Below are 16,149 nucleotides of genomic sequence, written 5' to 3'. Positions count from 1 at the left end.
CCCCGCGGCGGCTGCGGGGCCGGGAGGGTGGAACCGCGCAGCGCCCGCGCTATGGGGAGGAGTTACTGTAACAAACAGTGGAATATTTTGCATAGAAGATAAAACACAGTTCAGTTTATCTCAGTAACTGTGCTTTTTGAAAGTCAGAGTGTCCTTCTAGGATCGTGTGCTCGGTCTGGTCTGTGCTGAACACGGGTCTCTTTTGCTCTAATCCCCTCTGTTTGCAGCGTTTCCCTCTCTCAGACGCAAGGTCAGGCAGAGCTGGAGCCAGATCCAAACGAGCAAGAGATTGGACTGGTGTGAAATTCATAATAACATTAAAATGAGTCCTTGGAAGGTCACAGATTTATCCACGTGTGCGTAAGTAGGGAATGCGTTCTGCCCCAGCTCCTGTCTGGCTGCCCAGGATCGATGGGGATCGCTGCCTCCTGCTGCCCAGCCCCGACTGAAGGGTGTTCCCTTCCTACAACTCTAAACCACTCCTAGAGAGTTGCTTTGCGGTATTTTCGGTGTCGCTGGGTGCCCGCTCGCGGGGCTGTGCGTGCGGGTCGCTGCCCGCAGCTGCGGCTCCGCTCAGACCCCAGAGGGACGAGCCCGGCCATGGCCAGGAAGGAGCCGCTGCTGAGCGCCCTGAAAGGTGAGCGCGGCCCCTCGGCTCCGGTCCCCGCTCCCCCGGCGTTCTTGGCCCGCCCCCCCACGGCAGTCCTTGCTCCCCCTCGGTGGGGCTGGTCCCCGGTGGCTTCGGCTTCTCTCCCAGACCGGTCCCTGGTTCCCGGTGTCCCCAGCGGGTCCGGTCCCCACCTCCCCCGGTGGCCTCAGCTGCTCCCGGGCCAGTCCCTGCTCCCCCCGCTCCCCCCAGCTGCCCCAGTGGGACCTGTCCCTGCTCCCCCAGTGGCTTCAGCTGCCCCCAACCCCGGTCCCTGCTCCCCGGCGTCGCGGTGGTTGGTCCCCGCTGCCCCGGCAGGGCTGGATGAACACGAACCAGGAAGGAGCTAGGGTCACCATGGCAGAGCAGCCCCCACTTGCCCCGCCATTCGCTCCCTCGCTGCTGCCGTGGCGTTGGGGACGTTTCCCTGCATCTCTGCCTGGCAGTGGTGAGGGTCACAACCTTCCGGTGTGCCAAACGCAGCCCCGTGCCCCCCGGGCTGGGCACAGGGCTGCTCCCTCGGGTGCTGATGCCCTGTCCTGCAGGTGGGGTGCTGTGGCTACGGGAGAGTGGGGGGCCGTGCTCCGACACCTCGCCACTCCTCGCCTCCCTCTGCCAGCTGCTGGAGAGCATCCTGCGCAAGGGGCTGCGACGTGAGTGTCTCTCCGTGCCCTGGGAGCAGGTGGCGGCGTCCAAGTGCCTGTGGTGAGGGGCCTCGCATTCCCTTTCTCCCGCAGAGCCGGCCTGGGGCTTCAGGAGACGGGATTATTGGCACTGGCTGGAGCAGCTTCCCGTGGAGGATGGCGGCAGGTGAGTAAACCCAATCCAGGCTAAAAAAACAGGCCACGGCAGCATCCGTCACAACTTGCTCATCCCAGCGTGCAGTGAGGATGCTCCCAAGTGGCACCAAAGTTCCAACCCAAGCCCTTCCCGTGTCCCAAACAGGCCGACCCCTTTCTCCGTCAGCATCCAGAAGGCAGGCAGCTGTGTGAAGGCGCGGACGGCGCAGGGCCGCGGACGATGCTTCCTGCGCTTGGCCCTGCAAGGAAAGGTGCTGGCGGCTGCCGTGCAGCAGCTGGTGCGCAGCCCGCAGCTCCTGGAGGTGCGACACTCGGCAGGAGTCACTTCCCGAGGGCAGTGGGCAGTGCATCAGCAGCGTGATGGGCATTTCCCTTTGTTCCAGTTCTATGATCCGGTGAGCTCCATCCTTGGCAATGAAGACCTCCTGGGTAAGATGCAGCTCCTCCGAGGTGGGATGGGACCTGCCCCAGGTGGCTGCTGCAAGCATTTTGACACCACGTTGCTGGTGGGACAGGGGGAAACAATCCAATGGGATTTCTTGAACCCAAACTCAGTGGCAAAATATAAATCTGGTAAAAGAGGTGTAAATGTTTAAACACAGCACAGGAAGGACATGGATCTGTTGGAAGGAGGCCAGAGGAGTCCACAGAGATGGTCTGAGGGTTGGAGAACCTCCTGTATGAGGACAGGCTGAGAGAGTTGGGGTTGTTCAGCCTGGAGAGGAGAGGGCTGTGGGGACACCTTAGAGCAGTTTCCAGTATGAAAAGGAGCTCCAAGAAAGCTGGGGAGGGACTCTTGATTAGGGAGTGTAGGGTGAGGATGAGAGGGAATGGTTTTCAGCTGAAAGAGGGAAGATTGAGATGAGATTTTAGGAAGAAACGTTCTCCTGTGAGGGTGGGGAGGCCCTGGCCCAGGTTGCCCACGGAAGTGGTGGCTGCCCCATCCCTGGAGATGTTCAAGGTCAGGTTAGATGGGGCTCTGAGTGGGAGGCTGCACCCCTTTGCCCGCAGCCATGCTCCCGGGGGGCGGGCCAGGCTGGGAGCCTTTTATCTTTTGATTATGATAAATAACTCTGTTTTAAACCTGTACCTTGATGTCTTATAAATCACCTGGGCTGCTGGTGCATGAGCAGAGTGCAGATCATCATCAATGCAATTGCTAGGCTCATGCTGAGAGCCCACGCAGCTTCACTTTCTGTTTAGGGGCAGAAATGGAGAGAAAGTTGCTTGTCAGCAGCATTTGCTGGGCAGTTTGGTCTGAATTTGGGGAAATCGGGCGTCACGACACAGCACTGCTCTCCCCGTGCTGGCAGCGGGAGCCTGGGATGAGCCTCTGGCAGCAACCTGAGTGCCCCGGTGCCGGGATGCTCCCAGGCGCCCGCTGCCCAGGGCTCATCAGTTGCGCGGCAAAGGGCTTTATTTGCACCTCGGCCACATCCCCACGAGGCTGTGGCTGGCAGGAGCCTGATGGTGACGCTGCCTCTCTTCCCCATCCCTCGGCAGAGCCTTTCCTCTCGCTGCTGCTGGTGCTGGCAGAGATGGATTTCTGCCTGGACCTGCAAGTACGGTGATGGATCGGCGGGGTAGGGGCGAGCCCACACCTGCTGGTGTGGCCCCGGTTCCTTCCTTGCCGGCACCCACGGTGCTTGCACTCCTTTGTTTGCAGAACTGCAGCTTCTTGGACGAAAGCTGGCTGCTGCCGGTAAGGGCTTGCCTCTCCCCACAGCCGTCTCTCCACTGCCCAGCCCTCACTGCAAAGTCAAACGAGGGAGATAAGGAATGATTTGGCGAGGAGGGATCGCCTGCAACGTCCACCTGGCCGCAGCCGGGGCGGATTGGCTCAGGCTCACCAGCACGAGCAGAGCTGCCTCTGCCACCGAGGCCTGATCCTTCTGGGTGCCCATGCTGTCACCAGGAGCAGATCCCAGCATTCCTGGGAGTAAAAAGCAAGAGTAGTATACAGGCCTAAATTGCTGACAGAAAAAGCTCCAGGTGGCTTTGGGGCTGGTTTTGGCACGCGCCAAGTAGCAGAGGCTGGGATCCCGCTGGCTTTTGGGCATTTCCAACAGCAGGCGCTCCCGGCCAATCTGGCCGCGTTTCGGGTCTCTAGCTAATGCAATGTGACAGTAAGTGCTGCTGGGAACGGCTGTGGCTTTGGGCATGGGCGGCAGCGCTCCCTCAGCTGCACTGGATGTGTGGGATGTGGGAGGAGGGCTCATCACCCAGCTAACGGCTCACCCACTGCGTTGCCATCCCATCCATCTGGCAGGTTTGTCCCTCCAGGGTCTTGGTACAGCTGAGTCCCAGGAGAGGCACTTATGTCCCCAGCCCAGTCAGGGGCACTGGGGACCAGTGTCTCCTGAGTCCTGAAGCCTTGATTTGGCAACAGTGCCAGAAACAACTCAGGGCAAGGGGTCCCCATCCTCTTCCTCATCCTGGTCACCCCCCCTGGGTGTCCTGTGGCCATTGATAGGGCCACTGTCACCAGCCACTTTCTTCCAGGTGTGCATCACTTATGAGACAGTCCCGTGCCGAGCGCTGGGGATGGTGCTCAGGTAGGAGCCATTGATCATCCTCCCCACTCTCCAGCAGGATCTGGACACCACGGCGTGCAAACTCCCCCCAAAAGAGGAGATAAATCTCCCATTGGGGCTGTCTTGGGTGCTCTTCTCCCTGTCAGCTCAGCCTCACCAGCGTCTGCTGTCTGTGGGGTGGCTTTTTGCTGCCTCCATGTACTGGTGAAACATCACTGATGGTACAGAAGGGCTGGGGAAGCTGGGCTTGGTCCCCGTGCTGAGCCGGGACTCGGCTGCACCCTCAGGTACGTGGACGGCCGAGTCTTCATCACCAAGGTGCTCCCAGAGAGCCAAGCAGAGCTGGATGAGGTGGTGCTGGCCGGCGACGTCCTCGATGAGATCAATGGCTGCTCACTGAGAAATGCCTACAACGGGCAGGTGGGTGAGGACAGAGGGCTGGCGTGTCCCCCTCTCCTGCCCCCATCTCCCCCTCATCCTTCTCTCTGCTTCCCTGCTCCAGGCTGGGGCTGAACTGCAGAAGGTGAAGGGACAACCTCTCAGCCTCCGCCTGCTGCGGTGGCGGTGGCACGACGGGGAGGTCTACGAGCCGCTGATGCCCTACCTGAAGGTGCTGAAGGAGCAGGAGCCCTGCTTCCAGCTGCAGCGCAGCCCCCGGTGCAGGGCTGAGGGGGACCCGCGGGGGCTGCAGGGGGGCAGGTATGGATGGTGCTGCAGGGACCCCCTGCACTGGGGGCCCCGGCATCAGGGCAGCCCCATGCTCACACTATCCTCGGTCTCTGCTCAGGGCCATTGGGCCAAAGCTGCCCCATAACCTGCGGGCAGTGGGGGGCTGTGAACATCCCCTGCAGAGGGCACAGGACAGGGCACGGGGCCCCTGCTCTGCTGCCCCCAACCCTTCTCTCCCCAGGCTACTCTACGCCCTGCGGTACCTGGGCCAGGCTGGCATTGGGAAGGTGCGGCGATGGGGCAGAGACGTGCCTGGGGGTAAACTGTCCCTTCTGGGATGTGCCCGGGGTTAATCCTGCCTTCCCGCTCCATTTCAGCATGGTGGCAAAGAGGTGCTGGGCTGGGCCATCCCCACCGTGCTGGAGCAGCACTCAGCAGCGTGGGTGAGCAACTCGGCTGTGTGGGAAAACAGCAGGGAAATGCAGTCTCTGTCCAGGAATGTTTTTTCCTGCTGGCTCCGGGTTCACTCAGCCTGGCTGAGCATCCACCACCCCACAGCCCTGTGGGGTTTTTCAGGCTGGAAGCATCTCTGCAGGCAGGACAGGGAAGTGCATTAAGGGGAAAAAAACCCATAAAACCACCTGCAGGAAAGCTCTTGGAAAACTGCGGTGGGGGAGGTGTCTTTAGTGCTCAGGTGGCTTTTGCTTGAGCTTTAGGGGATTATATTTGTGAAAAGATTCCAGTGTGAGAGCACTGGGTAGTAAAAAAAACTGCAGCACAGAGAGAACTCCTTGAAAAGTTGTGCCTGACTGTGCTTTGTCACCTCTGCTTTTGAGTAATCTTTCTCTTGTAAGTGTCTTATTAAAACCAGAGCTGAGAGGCTGTGGTGATCGAGGCCTCTCCCCTACACCTTCATCCAGGAGGTTTTACTTGATGTGAAGGAAGCAGAGATCCTTGTACAGGAGAAGGCCTCTTCCAAGGTAAGCGAGTGACTCCCGAGGCTGCCGATGTCGTGGCGTGGGGCACCCCACCGGTTTCCACCAGGACCGAGGCTGGCAGGGACTGCTGCCGCCCACCACCGTCCCCTCCTGTCCCCCTGCAGCTCCTGGGCCGCTACCCCTACCCCTGCATCTCCTGCGTGGGACGCTGTGCTGACAGCCGCAATTTGCTGGCCTTCTGCGTGGCGTGAGTGTTGCCTCTGGGCCTGGGGAGAGGGATGGAGAGAGGTGCAGGGCTCAGAGAATAAACAAGCAGCGTCCAGAGCAGCTGCAGGGTCTCTGTCGTGGTTACGAGCCAGCACTGGGTATTTAGAGCCGTGCTTTCTGCTGGCTAATGTACGTGTTTCCATTTTTAGCACTTCCTTGGAGAGCCCTGGCGGGAGCACGTTTGACTGCCTGGTGTTTGCAGCGCGTTCTGAGCAGGAGTGTGAGGAAATCGTCAGGAGCATCGGTAAGGGAAGGCTTTCTGTCCTCAGCACCGTCATAGTGAGCGTGTGGAGCACCAGGAACTGCTGCCCTGGTCCCCCCCTCGCCCTGTCTGCTGAATTTCTCTGTGCTGAGGTTACTGGGAGGGAGAGGCTCTGTGACAGGGTTTTCTGGTGTGCTTGGGGTTTGTGTGGGTGTTTGTTTCTTCTTGACAATGGGTTTATTTTAAGCAGCAGCTTCCAGGCATTCCCAGATGGTTCATTGTTTGCACTGAGAGCTTGGAGGAAGCATTGTTTTCGAGGGGTGTTATTTAAAACACACCTTTCCTGCAGGAGCCCAGCCTGCTCCTGCAGTTTAGCACCAAACTGCACATTCATAAATCCCATCCCTTGGAATTCTTATTCCTACCCCGCCTCAACGCAGGCTGCGGGTGCTTCCCGCACATGGCTCGGGCCATGGGCCACTCTGGTGCCCTGTGGGGACATCCCTGCCCCCAGGCCAGACCTGGAGAGCACTCGGTGTTGCCAATTTAGTTCACAATTCAGATGCAAGGAAAGCTTTTCCCCTACAGGTTTAGCAGTGAGGAAAATCCTCATTTGAAACCCCATCTCCGGCCATTTTAGGACACAGTTTTAGCAGTGCTTGTTCCAAGTAGGCGTGGTGCCGCGTAGAAGGGTGTTGAGGAAATGAGGTGGGAGTGCCCAATAAGGATCGCCTGTTCCCCAGCTGCAGGATTTAAGCACACAGAGTGGTTTGTCTGATAAGGGAAAGCCCCGGCTCCCGGATGGGTTCCAAGCCCCCGACAGGCTGTTGCTGTGGAAGTAAAAGTTGGAAACGTGTCTGCTCCTCAAACACCACACTGAGGGCCAGCGTGAGCTACTGCTGCTCTTCTTCCAAGACGCCACTTCTGCTGTGGTGCTTTGAATGTCACTGCAATAAACCACGATGAGCTGGCTAAGCCACTTCCTGGCACTCCATCTCCCTGCGCCGTACCAGCACAGCCTGTTCCCAAGGGAGCTGTGTGCAGTCCCATCTCATGTTAATTACCTGTTTCAGCTGCAGTCGGGGCAGCTTTCCTCCACCCAAGCCCAGCCACGTTCGGCTGCTTCCAGACACCACCGAGAACACTAGACCTGCCCTCACAGAGCCTGAGCGCTGCTCTGAGGGAGGGTTTGAGTTCAATTGTGCTTCCTCAAAGCAGCTTGGTGGGACCAGAGCCTCACAGGGTCAGGGCACACCAGCAGCTTCCCCCCTCAGCACTACCCTCTGTTGGGGCTCCATCACATGCCGATTCCCACAGGAACCACCATCACAACTGCACACACACCCCCACCTTGGCACCCAGATGCACTGGTGGCTTTGCTCTGGGCAGACCAGTCACACCACTCTGAATCACCTTCCCCTGCATTTACTGGAAAGCCCCGTCCCAGAAACAGCAGATGCTGGAGAGCAGCCAAGCTCCATCCCAGAGCACCCAGGGCCCCTTCTATGCTGATGGACAGAACACCCCCGCTGCCATGGTCAGAAGCTGCTTCAGCCCATGCAAACCAAACAACAAGGACTCCTCACATGTGAATGTAAAACATTTAATTTAAAAATGTTGACACTACAATATATAAAATAGCTATTATAAATGCACATAGTGTATTCTATAGCTGCCAGGTTTACGTCTTTAGGAAACTGTAAGTTACACTGTGGTTAAGACTTGTCGCTCTGCCCTACAAACGCCCACGTTTGATCACAGTGATGTATGGTCAGACTAACAGCCCCAGCTGTTAAACACTTGGATCAAGTCATAACCAGTTTTATTGCAAAAGGACCCTGTACACATTTATATCAACTCTAGTACCTTACAAGTTCAGCTACCCAACAAGTCATTAACATACAGAAACATGCACGAGAAGCAAGAAAGATCACCCATCCCTTCTGCATATTAGCAACTTGTCACTGCGGCGCAGCCCGCGTCGCTGAGGTCTGTGTGAACAGTCACTTTTCGCATTCATCCTGAGTGAAAGATGGAATGACTTAAGTACAAATGCAACATATTATAAACAATTTCTTACAAAAAAAGTCACAAATTAAAACCAAAGTATTTTACAGAATTTACTACAAAACACCATAAAAACAGCCTTCGCTCAAGCCCTCTCCCCCCGTATCCTGCGAGCCAACTGGATGTCTTTGGGCATGATGGTGACTCTCTTGGCATGGATGGCGCACAGGTTCGTGTCTTCGAACAGCCCCACCAGGTATGCCTCGCTGGCCTCCTGTCACGAGAGCACAACAAGAAATGTCGTTAAAAACGCTCGACAGAGCATGCTCAGTGCCAGGGTTCAGCGCCAGGCCCGCCAGGCCCCTAGCAGTACCTGCAGTGCGCCGATGGCCGCACTCTGGAACCTCAAGTCTGTTTTGAAATCCTGGGCGATTTCTCTGACCAGCCGCTGGAACGGCAGCTTGCGGATCAGCAGCTCCGTCGATTTCTGGTAACGACGGATCTCACGGAGAGCGACAGTGCCCGGCCTAGTCAGAGGAAAGGGAGCAGATAAGCAGGCAGCGATCGCAGGGGGGTGAAGGGGACTGGGTGAGCAGGCAGGGGCTGCAGGGGAAAGGGTGACATAGGCAGGGGCCGCAGGGTAAGGAACGGGAGCGAGTGAGCGAGGGCCCCACCTGTAGCGGTGCGGCTTCTTGACGCCGCCGGTAGAGGGAGCGCTCTTCCGCGCCGCCTTGGTTGCGAGCTGCTTGCGCGGAGCCTTCCCTCCAGTGGACTTGCGGGCGGTCTGCTTGGTGCGGGCCATGACTCCTCACTGACCTGCCGGAACAGCCACGCGTGACGCAGGGCTCCCCCCTGTCCCTTCGTTCTTCCAGCTCCACCTTCCCCCAACCCTTCCCGCCCCTCCTCGGTCCCAGCCGCAGCTGCCGGCTCTGCCGCCCCCGCCGTTCTCCCCGCAGCCGCGGGCTGCCCCCCTCGGCCGCGGGGGTTGTGGGGGGGTGGGGGCAGGCGGCCAGCGGGCTCCGCAGCGAAGGAAGGCGGAGCCGCCGCTGCCTCCGCCCCCGCGCGGCCGCTCCCCTCGCTGGTGCCGCGCACCGAGCCGCGGCCGCCAGCGCCGTGCTCCGGGGGGATGGGACGCGGTCGCGCGCAGGCCGCCAGGCCCGGCACGGCCCGGCCGCTGCACTCGTCGCGGGATGCGCCTCTGCCATGCGGACCCGCCGCCCGGCACTCACCGCTGGGAGCAGAAGGAAGCACCGGTACCGGTAGCCGCTGCGCCCCGAAGCCTGCGCCGCTGCCGCGCCGACCGCCCGGCAGCCCCGCACCCGCTCACTGCGCTCGCCCCGCCGCGGGGACGCGCCTTTTATAGGAGGGGCGGTGCGCGGCGCGCTGACGTCAGAGAGCTCGGCGGCAGCGCGCCGCGCCATTGGCCGGGACCCCCGCCGGCGCCGTGACGTCACGGCACACAAAGGCCGTGCTGCGGCTCCTCCGCGCTGATTGGGCGCGGGTGCGCGCGCTGATTGGTTGTTAAAGCGCGCTCGCGATTGGGCGCCGCGCGGGCAGAAGCGGCCAATGGGCGGCCGGCGGGCGTCCCGCGCGCTGATTGGACGAAACGGGGCAGGGTTGGATCCTACCCTCGGTCGCGAAGCTCCACAATGGGAGTCAATGGGAGCGGTGCGGGGGGCGGCGGGGCCTCGGCCGCCCCCGGGCGGGCGCCCCGGGCGGCGCCCGCCCTGCCGCGCGGTGCCGGGGCCGGCGGCGCCCCCCGCATCCCCGGGAGCGCCCGGTCCGAGGGGCGCGGGGCCCGCGGGGCGCGGGGTCCGGCAGCGCCTCCGGCGTCCCGCAGCGCCCGCTGACCTCGCGCAGCCGCGGGTGCCCCCGCCTGCGGGCAGGGCTCGCTGCGAGCCGCGTTGCCTATCGACGGCACCGGGGAGGGCGAGTAGGAAGCGGGTGTCTGTCGCGGAGGTCGCTGCCTTCGCGGTTATGCCTCGCGGTGCGAGGCTCGCACCGTGTGTGGACCCGGTAGGAAGGCTTCCTCCGTCGGGAGGAACGGGTCCCACCTGCCCCGCAGGTGTAGAACGTGGGCTGCAGAGTGAACACAAGCAGCCACATGCTCGGCTGCCGCTCCCAAAGGTGTCTGGGAACTCGGCAGGCTTGGTGTGAGGTTTTGCATCTCCCATGCATGGGCAAGTGTCTTGGGCCAAGACATGGCGTGCTGGGCAGCAAGGATTGACCCCGCATAGGAGCTCAGCTCATATGGAGCGTCTCTGACTCCTCTGCCTACACAGGTAAATCAAGCAAACACACGCCAATATGGTGCGACAAGACCGTGGGCACCCGGGCTGGGGCTGCCAGAGGGATGGCATCTCCTGTGCATCTCCCCTGCCTCTGGTCCTCATTTTCAGGTTAATTTTCTTTCTTGTGAAAGAAAACATTACTTGTTTATCAGTGACAAAATACTGTGCATCAATGGAGGGGTAGGTGAACAACCATCCCACTTGTACGCATTTTGGAAAACCAGAAATAAAAGACTTCCATCCAAGTTGTTCATGCATTTCAAAACCTGTTCTGATGGTAACAGCGTATGCTTTAAATTTGTTATTTCTCAGAGCTCCTCCACTGTCACTGATGCCGGGAGACCAGCACACAATGCTTGCTCCCAGGGGCTGAGAGGCTCCATAGATGATGCCTTTACTGTGTTTTCCTAGCAATGGCTGCTAACGCTTCTCATCTCAGAGATGGTTTTGATTTGTTGCTCTCTTTCAGACTGGAGAAAAGACATGCATCTACCTGGATGAAACAGACCGAGGGAAGAGCACCCACACCAAAGCTGGGGTGAGCAAACAGGCAGACACTAACAAGGACCTGCTCAAAGATGGAAGTGAGTCCACCCTGGGCACACTCACTGGGCATGGCCTGAACCTTCCGTGCTGCCTGGCAGAGCCAGGGGTGAGCTGTCCCGGCTATGAGACTGAGCCAGCTGTGAGACTGAGCTGGAGGAGGAAACGGTATCGGTACCAGATTGTCAATTAAACATCATTGAACGAGGGCTTCGCTCTCTGGTTTCCAAATAGCAAAGCACAGATTGGGGCTGGTTTGAGCAGGATTTTTTGATAATTGATTTTTTTCACAGGTTCATCAGTGGCAGTGATTTTCAGTGGGGCATAGAGGTGTGTTACGTAAGTGTAAACTGAAATACTTACACAAATTTGTCCTACTTGACCAAGAGCTGCATAATTGCAGCCTTCCAGCCTCCCTAGGAGGGTTGTTGGATGAATCAGAGGGTATACACAGCCTGTGACTTGTTCCTCCAAACACAGGGAATAAGCTCCTAAATCACCCCAGTGCAAGCCTGCAAGCAGTGACGCGGAATCCATGTAAACGAGAATTAGCGCAGTGCTTTCCTTCCTCACCAGCTGCCTGGGCAGCACACAACTGGCCCCACAGTTTGTTATTAATGTCCCACACCCTGCGTGTGCTGGTGGAGGTGAAAAGGTGTTTGTGTTACAAATCCTCCCTGCCCTTTACCACCTGCCAGCGGATCCCAGGCGGGAAGCGGTTCTGTGTGCAGCCCAGGAGATCAAAGTCCTGTTAAAAGAAGCTCGGATCGTTTCCTCCCCTGGGAGCAAAGCGAAATTATGGAGGAAGCTCTCCACATGGGAATTCACTTCCATGGACGCAGCCCCTCCGGGGTGAGTTTATCCTGGGGGAGGACAGGGCTGTGCAATCGGTCCCGCGGTGGCCCAGCGTCCAGGTGTCAGCTGCTCAGAGGTGGGTTCTCCCTGGGGCTTGCGGGGCCTTCCTCCTCCTCCTCCTGCAGAGCTGTTCGCAGGCCCTTCCTGGAGTCTGCCGTCCTGTGGGTGGGGAAGGATGGGACTGAGGAGCGATGCCAGCACCGAGATAGCCCTTCGGCTGGGATGCCGCGCTCCCTGAGACGGGAAGCGGGGAAGGAAGTGAGGCCGCCGGCCACAAATAGCTCCATATACTCTCGCGGCTTCCCGCCCCGCCGCCGGTCCCTCGATCCCGCCCCGCCGCCGGGGGGCGCCCTTCCGTGCGTCCCCTCCCCTCGGACTACAACTCCCGTCGCCCCCCGCAGGAGGCAGGAAGCGCAGCCCGCGGCGCCGCGCGGGGGCCTCTGGGAGCCGTAGTCGCCGCCTCCCGGAAGCCGCCGCCCGACGCTCCGCGGGCCGGCGGGGCGCGGGCGCGGGGCCGGACTACAACTCCCGCCGCACCCCGCGCGCCGAGGAGGTGACGGCGGCGGCGGCGCCTGCGCGCGGCGCCCTCCGTGCGGACCGCGCATAGTGAATAATAAAGGTCCCCCCGGCGGCGGCGGGCGCGGCGGGCGGCGGCGATGTCCAAGGGCCCGGCGGCGGGCGGATCCGCCGCGGCCGGCCCGGCCGGCGCCGCCAGCGCCCTGCAGGCGCAGCCCGAGAAGCCGCAGCACTACACGTACGTAGCGGGAGCCTCCCCGCCGCCCGCGCGCCGGCAGCGCCTGACGTCAGCGAGCGGCACGCGCGGGGCCGCGGGGCCGGGGGGGCGGGGCCGGGGGGCCCGGGTAGGGGGGAAGGCCCGGGGGGGCCCGGTTCGTGTGTCCGGGAGGCCTGGGCCGTGTGTCCTGGGGAGGGCGGCAGCACCAGAGGGGCTGGGCCGTGTGTCCCGGGGGAGGGGGCAGCAATGGGCGAGGGCCGGGCCGTGTGTCCGGGAGCGGGGGGACGCAGCCCTGGGGGTTCCGGATCTGTGTGCCCTGTGCGCGACGGGTGCCCCGGTCTGTGCGCGTTTGGGGGACGGGGGAGCGGTCCCTGTGCCCGTTTGGGGGAGCAGCCCCGAGTCCGTGCCTCCTGCTTGGGGAGATCTGGTCCATGTCCCCTTAATGCGGGGGGAGCGGTCCCGGGCGCAGCCCCGCGTCCCGGAGTGAGAAGGGGGCGTCGCGGGGCCCCTCCGCAAGGCGGATGTTTCGGGGGTCCCGGGGCCCCTCCGCGGGGCGGGCGACTCGGGTCTCGCCACAGCCACGCTCTACGGGACCCTACGAGAGCGATTCCCGCAGGAAACGTTACCCGTGGATCCCGGGCAGCGCCTGCCCCGTTCCCGCCGCCCTCGCCCTGCTCGGTGCGGTTCCTCCGGAGGGAAGCGCGGCCTCCTGGTCTGCCCCACAGCCATCCCTGCAGCTGGTGCCTCAGCGAGGGCTTCTTGCTGCGAGATGTCTGCCGAAGTGCAGAACGGCATTCCAGCGCATTGTCCCAAGGATGCAATGTTCACAGCGATATTCACAGCTCTTCCTGCCATCAGTAAAACGGGGCAGAGGGAGCGAGCAGGGTCTGTGAGGATGGGGATGTAAATCGTGGGAACAGGTCAAGTGTTCCCTGTCCTCCTGAACATAAAACGTTTGGGACTGTTCCTCATGAACAGCACATGTGTGTCAAGCTGTCTGCCGTTATCATGTTGGGGTGTTGTCTGCGTACAGAAAAGCGTCACAGTAATTGTTGATATCTCTCCGTGTGTGGATGTTCCCACCCAGTGAGAGCGGCAGGTTTGGAGCACTGGCTGTGTTCTTTAGTCCATACTTTCACAAAGTTGGTGATCTGCTTCTTCCCTGTGCTTACACCTTAAGACATGGGATAAAGAAGGCTGCAAGGAGTGCAGAGGCACGGATCCATACCACCCATGCACCTGTGGCAGGGATCACAGGCTGTTTGAATTCCTTCAGGCTGTTTGGAATACCGAGGCTATGGCAGAACAAGGGCTTCTGAGGTTCTGTCCATTGTGGAGATCCCATCGTGGTCTCCAGGGAGGTGGTGAGCCACCACCTCAAAGGTGACTTTATTGCTGGTGATGCCTGCAGTTAAAATGTGACCGCCTTGTAGAAGCAACTGGAGGAACAAGCCTGCTAGGCCCGCTGAGGTGGCAGGGAGCGTGCAGGAGCTGCCCTTAGCAGCAGAGAGATGCCAGAGAAAGGAGAAGTAATGGGTCAAAAGCCAGAGAGGGAAAACCCAGATGACAAGGAGATGAGGTAGAGAGATTGTAATTGTGCTAGATAGAGGAAGAAGAGGGTCATAACACGGCTAGGCATGACTGTGGAAACGAGGATAATAGAGGATTAGGAAAGAAACAGTGGAAGAAAAAGTTCAAGAAATGGGAGGAGGAGGATAAGGAAAAGGACAGAGGAGGAAAGTGAGAGAGTGTGGAACAAAGGTGATCGTGCGATTAGTTTCTTTCCAGAGAGCAGAATGTGTGTTTTCAGATGGATGCTAAAAATAACAGTTGCAGAGAAGCTGAATAACCACAAGTGAAAGATGAGTTTGGGGGCTGCAGCGCTGACAGCGGGATGCGAGCCATACTTTGAGAGTCTTGGATTTGAACACTGGGTCACCTCACGCTGTAAACGTTCTCCCAATAACATATGGGAACTGATTTGGTGGTCCTCTGTGTGAACAAGTTGTGTGTTGTCAAAAAGTAAATATTTTCTTCTTTTTTTTTTCCCTTAAATATAGTTTGTTTCCATAAAATGACATGAAGGTTACAAGTTGTAAACTCAAGTAAGCTTAATTATCTGCATATTTTGCTGTTCCCTGGGGACAGGCAATCTGGTGCTGGGGATCTCTGTCTTGGGAAGTTCTGGTTGTATTTGTTAGGAAATGTTCCAGTTGCCGTATTAGCATCGATGTCGAAGCTCCTGGTATTATCTGCTTAAGACTTTTAGGTGCTTTGAACTGCAGTTCCCGATCCTGTCAGGCAGCTTTTGTGTTTGTTCTAGATAGATAGTGAAGGAAGATCTGAAAAAAAAAAAAAAAAAAAAACGGAGTTAGTGATGCTGTCTCTCACCTTTGGTACTGTCTGGTAGCAGGTGAAGAGCCTGAAACCCTTTGGCTGTGTTCTCGGTTGCTGTGGCAGCGTGCAGCTGGGTGCTCCTGGAGAGCGAGTCACTCCGGTGCACACCAAACTCTGCTGTTTAATGATGAGCAGCACGTTTGCTCTGGGGATCGGGTATTCCGTTTGTAGAACTAGAGCGAGTAACAAAATGCTCCACAACTGCTGTCATGTTCCCTCGGGGCTGCTGCATTAGAGGCTGCTGTGAGTGGCTGTTCTTGCAATCCCGCAGCTCCCGTAACAGGATGAGGTCCTTGGAGCAGACGGGATGACAGGCTTGTTTCTGGGCATCTGCAGGGTGTCCCTCTGCTCTGGGCGAGGCACTGTGCTGGGGTGAGTGTATCACTTGTCATGGGGAGCAGGTTTCATGTAGGGATGCTGTCAAACCTCCGCTGAGTATTGGCTTCACTCCATTCCTTGGCTCTTGCCAGCACGGTTATTGTGTGTCTCTGCCTTTCGTGTGTTCTCTGCAGGTGTGGGGAGAGGCCCAGATCAGAGAAACCGAAAGCAGGTGATTGTCACCTGGAGTCACAGATATGGGTGCTGCGGCACAGTTTTGGTTTGGTACGGTTTATCCGTTCGCCTCTGCTGTCTTCATTGGTTTTCACTCAAACTGGAGTCTTTAATTGTGGATTGTAAAGATTGTTTCCTCAACTCAGTGTTTATCGATCTGGCTGAATTTAGATAAGTGGAAGTCCTTTGTTCACTGCATGCTCACCTGAAAGTCAGACACTTTAATAGCTCTGCAGAAGAGCAAATGTTCCGGTGGAGATAAATTAACTTGTTTAATAAAAAAACAAAGAGTGCCTTCGTTCTAGCCTGTTCCAAAGACACACACTCAAAAGTGGTGTTAAAATATTCTGATGTGGGTGATAAAATCATTGGGACAGCAATTTGTCGGGCACAGACTGTATCATCGCCACTCAAGGCAATTCTTTTGAGTGCGCCTGTCTTAAATATGAGCAGCCGCCCAGTAAACAAGCATCAGGTTTCTGTGTCCCTGTTGGCTGCACCCTCACTGGAGCTCTGGATTGAGATGCTTGGGAGTGCGTCCTCTCCATCTCTGTCCTACAGCAAGATCCACCTTGTCATTTGTGCAAACACACAACAAGAACATACAGAAACTTGTTTTCCCTTTGACATGGAGTGGGGAGGAGTTGTGAGCTCCTGAGGGATTGGTACCCACAAGTAGCGCTAGGACTGCACCCACACGGTCGGCTGTGTCATC

The 16,149-nt window shown here is 58.6% G+C and overlaps 3 protein-coding genes across 20 annotated transcripts in view; 2 read left to right on the top strand and 1 right to left on the bottom strand.

Annotated features, from left to right (window-relative positions):
* Nucleotide 1: 1 nt before the first annotated feature.
* LOC128853954 (uncharacterized) lies at nucleotides 2-7,650 on the top strand. 11 transcript variants are annotated; one of them, XM_054083052.1, is made up of 16 exons: nucleotides 2-637; nucleotides 1,192-1,299; nucleotides 1,384-1,456; nucleotides 1,592-1,697; nucleotides 1,830-1,917; nucleotides 2,950-3,008; nucleotides 3,113-3,148; nucleotides 3,949-4,001; nucleotides 4,268-4,400; nucleotides 4,483-4,679; nucleotides 4,891-4,936; nucleotides 5,027-5,092; nucleotides 5,570-5,629; nucleotides 5,752-5,834; nucleotides 6,004-6,098; nucleotides 7,374-7,650. In XM_054083052.1, exons 1-16 carry the CDS (start codon nucleotides 601-603, stop codon nucleotides 7,646-7,648), a joined length of 1,515 nt encoding a protein of 504 aa, XP_053939027.1. In that variant the 5' UTR covers nucleotides 2-600; the 3' UTR covers nucleotides 7,649-7,650. The 11 variants fall into 11 exon arrangements, 10 of the variants coding, with proteins under 10 accessions (XP_053939027.1, XP_053939028.1, XP_053939019.1 ...); XM_054083053.1 differs by having other exon boundaries at nucleotides 3-637; nucleotides 1,830-1,875; XM_054083044.1 differs by having other exon boundaries at nucleotides 3-637; nucleotides 1,830-1,875; nucleotides 2,650-3,008.
* LOC104062033 (histone H3.3A) lies at nucleotides 7,644-9,435 on the bottom strand. 2 transcript variants are annotated; one of them, XM_054083057.1, is made up of 4 exons: nucleotides 9,293-9,435; nucleotides 8,738-8,879; nucleotides 8,437-8,590; nucleotides 7,644-8,337 (listed from the first exon to the last, which is right to left on the bottom strand). In XM_054083057.1, the coding sequence occupies exons 2-4, from the start codon at nucleotides 8,863-8,865 to the stop codon at nucleotides 8,209-8,211; spliced, it is 411 nt and encodes a 136-aa protein (XP_053939032.1). In that variant the 5' UTR covers nucleotides 8,866-8,879; nucleotides 9,293-9,435; the 3' UTR covers nucleotides 7,644-8,208. The 2 variants fall into 2 exon arrangements, with proteins under 2 accessions (XP_053939032.1, XP_053939033.1); XM_054083058.1 differs by having other exon boundaries at nucleotides 8,738-8,874; nucleotides 9,293-9,411.
* A 412-nt stretch (nucleotides 9,436-9,847) lies between these two features.
* The window catches only part of UNK (unk zinc finger), a 46,076-nt gene continuing 39,774 nt past the window's right edge, over nucleotides 9,848-16,149 (top strand). For 2 of the 7 annotated variants that reach the window (XM_054083042.1, XM_054083041.1), the window contains exon 1: nucleotides 12,343-12,506. In XM_054083042.1, the coding sequence (XP_053939017.1) occupies nucleotides 12,409-12,506 (98 nt within the window). In that variant the 5' untranslated portion in view covers nucleotides 12,343-12,408. Of the gene's footprint in view, nucleotides 10,463-10,823; nucleotides 11,750-12,342; nucleotides 12,507-16,149 lie in introns of those variants that run through there. The other 5 variants (XM_054083038.1, XM_054083037.1, XM_054083039.1 and 2 more) reach the window with 4 other exon arrangements.

This window comes from Cuculus canorus, chromosome 18, assembly GCF_017976375.1.
Source record: "Cuculus canorus isolate bCucCan1 chromosome 18, bCucCan1.pri, whole genome shotgun sequence".
Taxonomy (NCBI): Eukaryota; Metazoa; Chordata; class Aves; order Cuculiformes; family Cuculidae; genus Cuculus; species Cuculus canorus.
Note: the sequence above shows the minus strand (reverse complement) of the source record. Positions and strands in the feature narration are given on the sequence as shown.

Bases quoted from the DNA above. Each gene is read 5' to 3' on its own strand.
- LOC128853954 (XM_054083044.1), top strand. From the start codon at position 601: ATGGCCAGGAAGGAGCCGCTGCTGAGCGCCCTGAAAG. The intron at 1,457-1,591 runs GTGAGTAAACCC...TGTCCCAAACAG, and splicing joins CCCGTGGAGGATGGCGGCAG to GCCGACCCCTTTCTCCGTCA. The intron at 4,937-5,026 runs GTGCGGCGATGG...GCTCCATTTCAG, and splicing joins GCCAGGCTGGCATTGGGAAG to CATGGTGGCAAAGAGGTGCT.
- LOC104062033 (XM_054083057.1), bottom strand. From the start codon at position 8,865: ATGGCCCGCACCAAGCAGACCGCCCGCAAGTCCACTGGAGGGAAGGCT. The intron at 8,591-8,737 runs GTGGGGCCCTCG...TCCTCTGACTAG, and splicing joins AAGAAGCCGCACCGCTACAG to GCCGGGCACTGTCGCTCTCC. The intron at 8,338-8,436 runs GTACTGCTAGGG...CTCTCGTGACAG, and splicing joins CGGCCATCGGCGCACTGCAG to GAGGCCAGCGAGGCATACCT.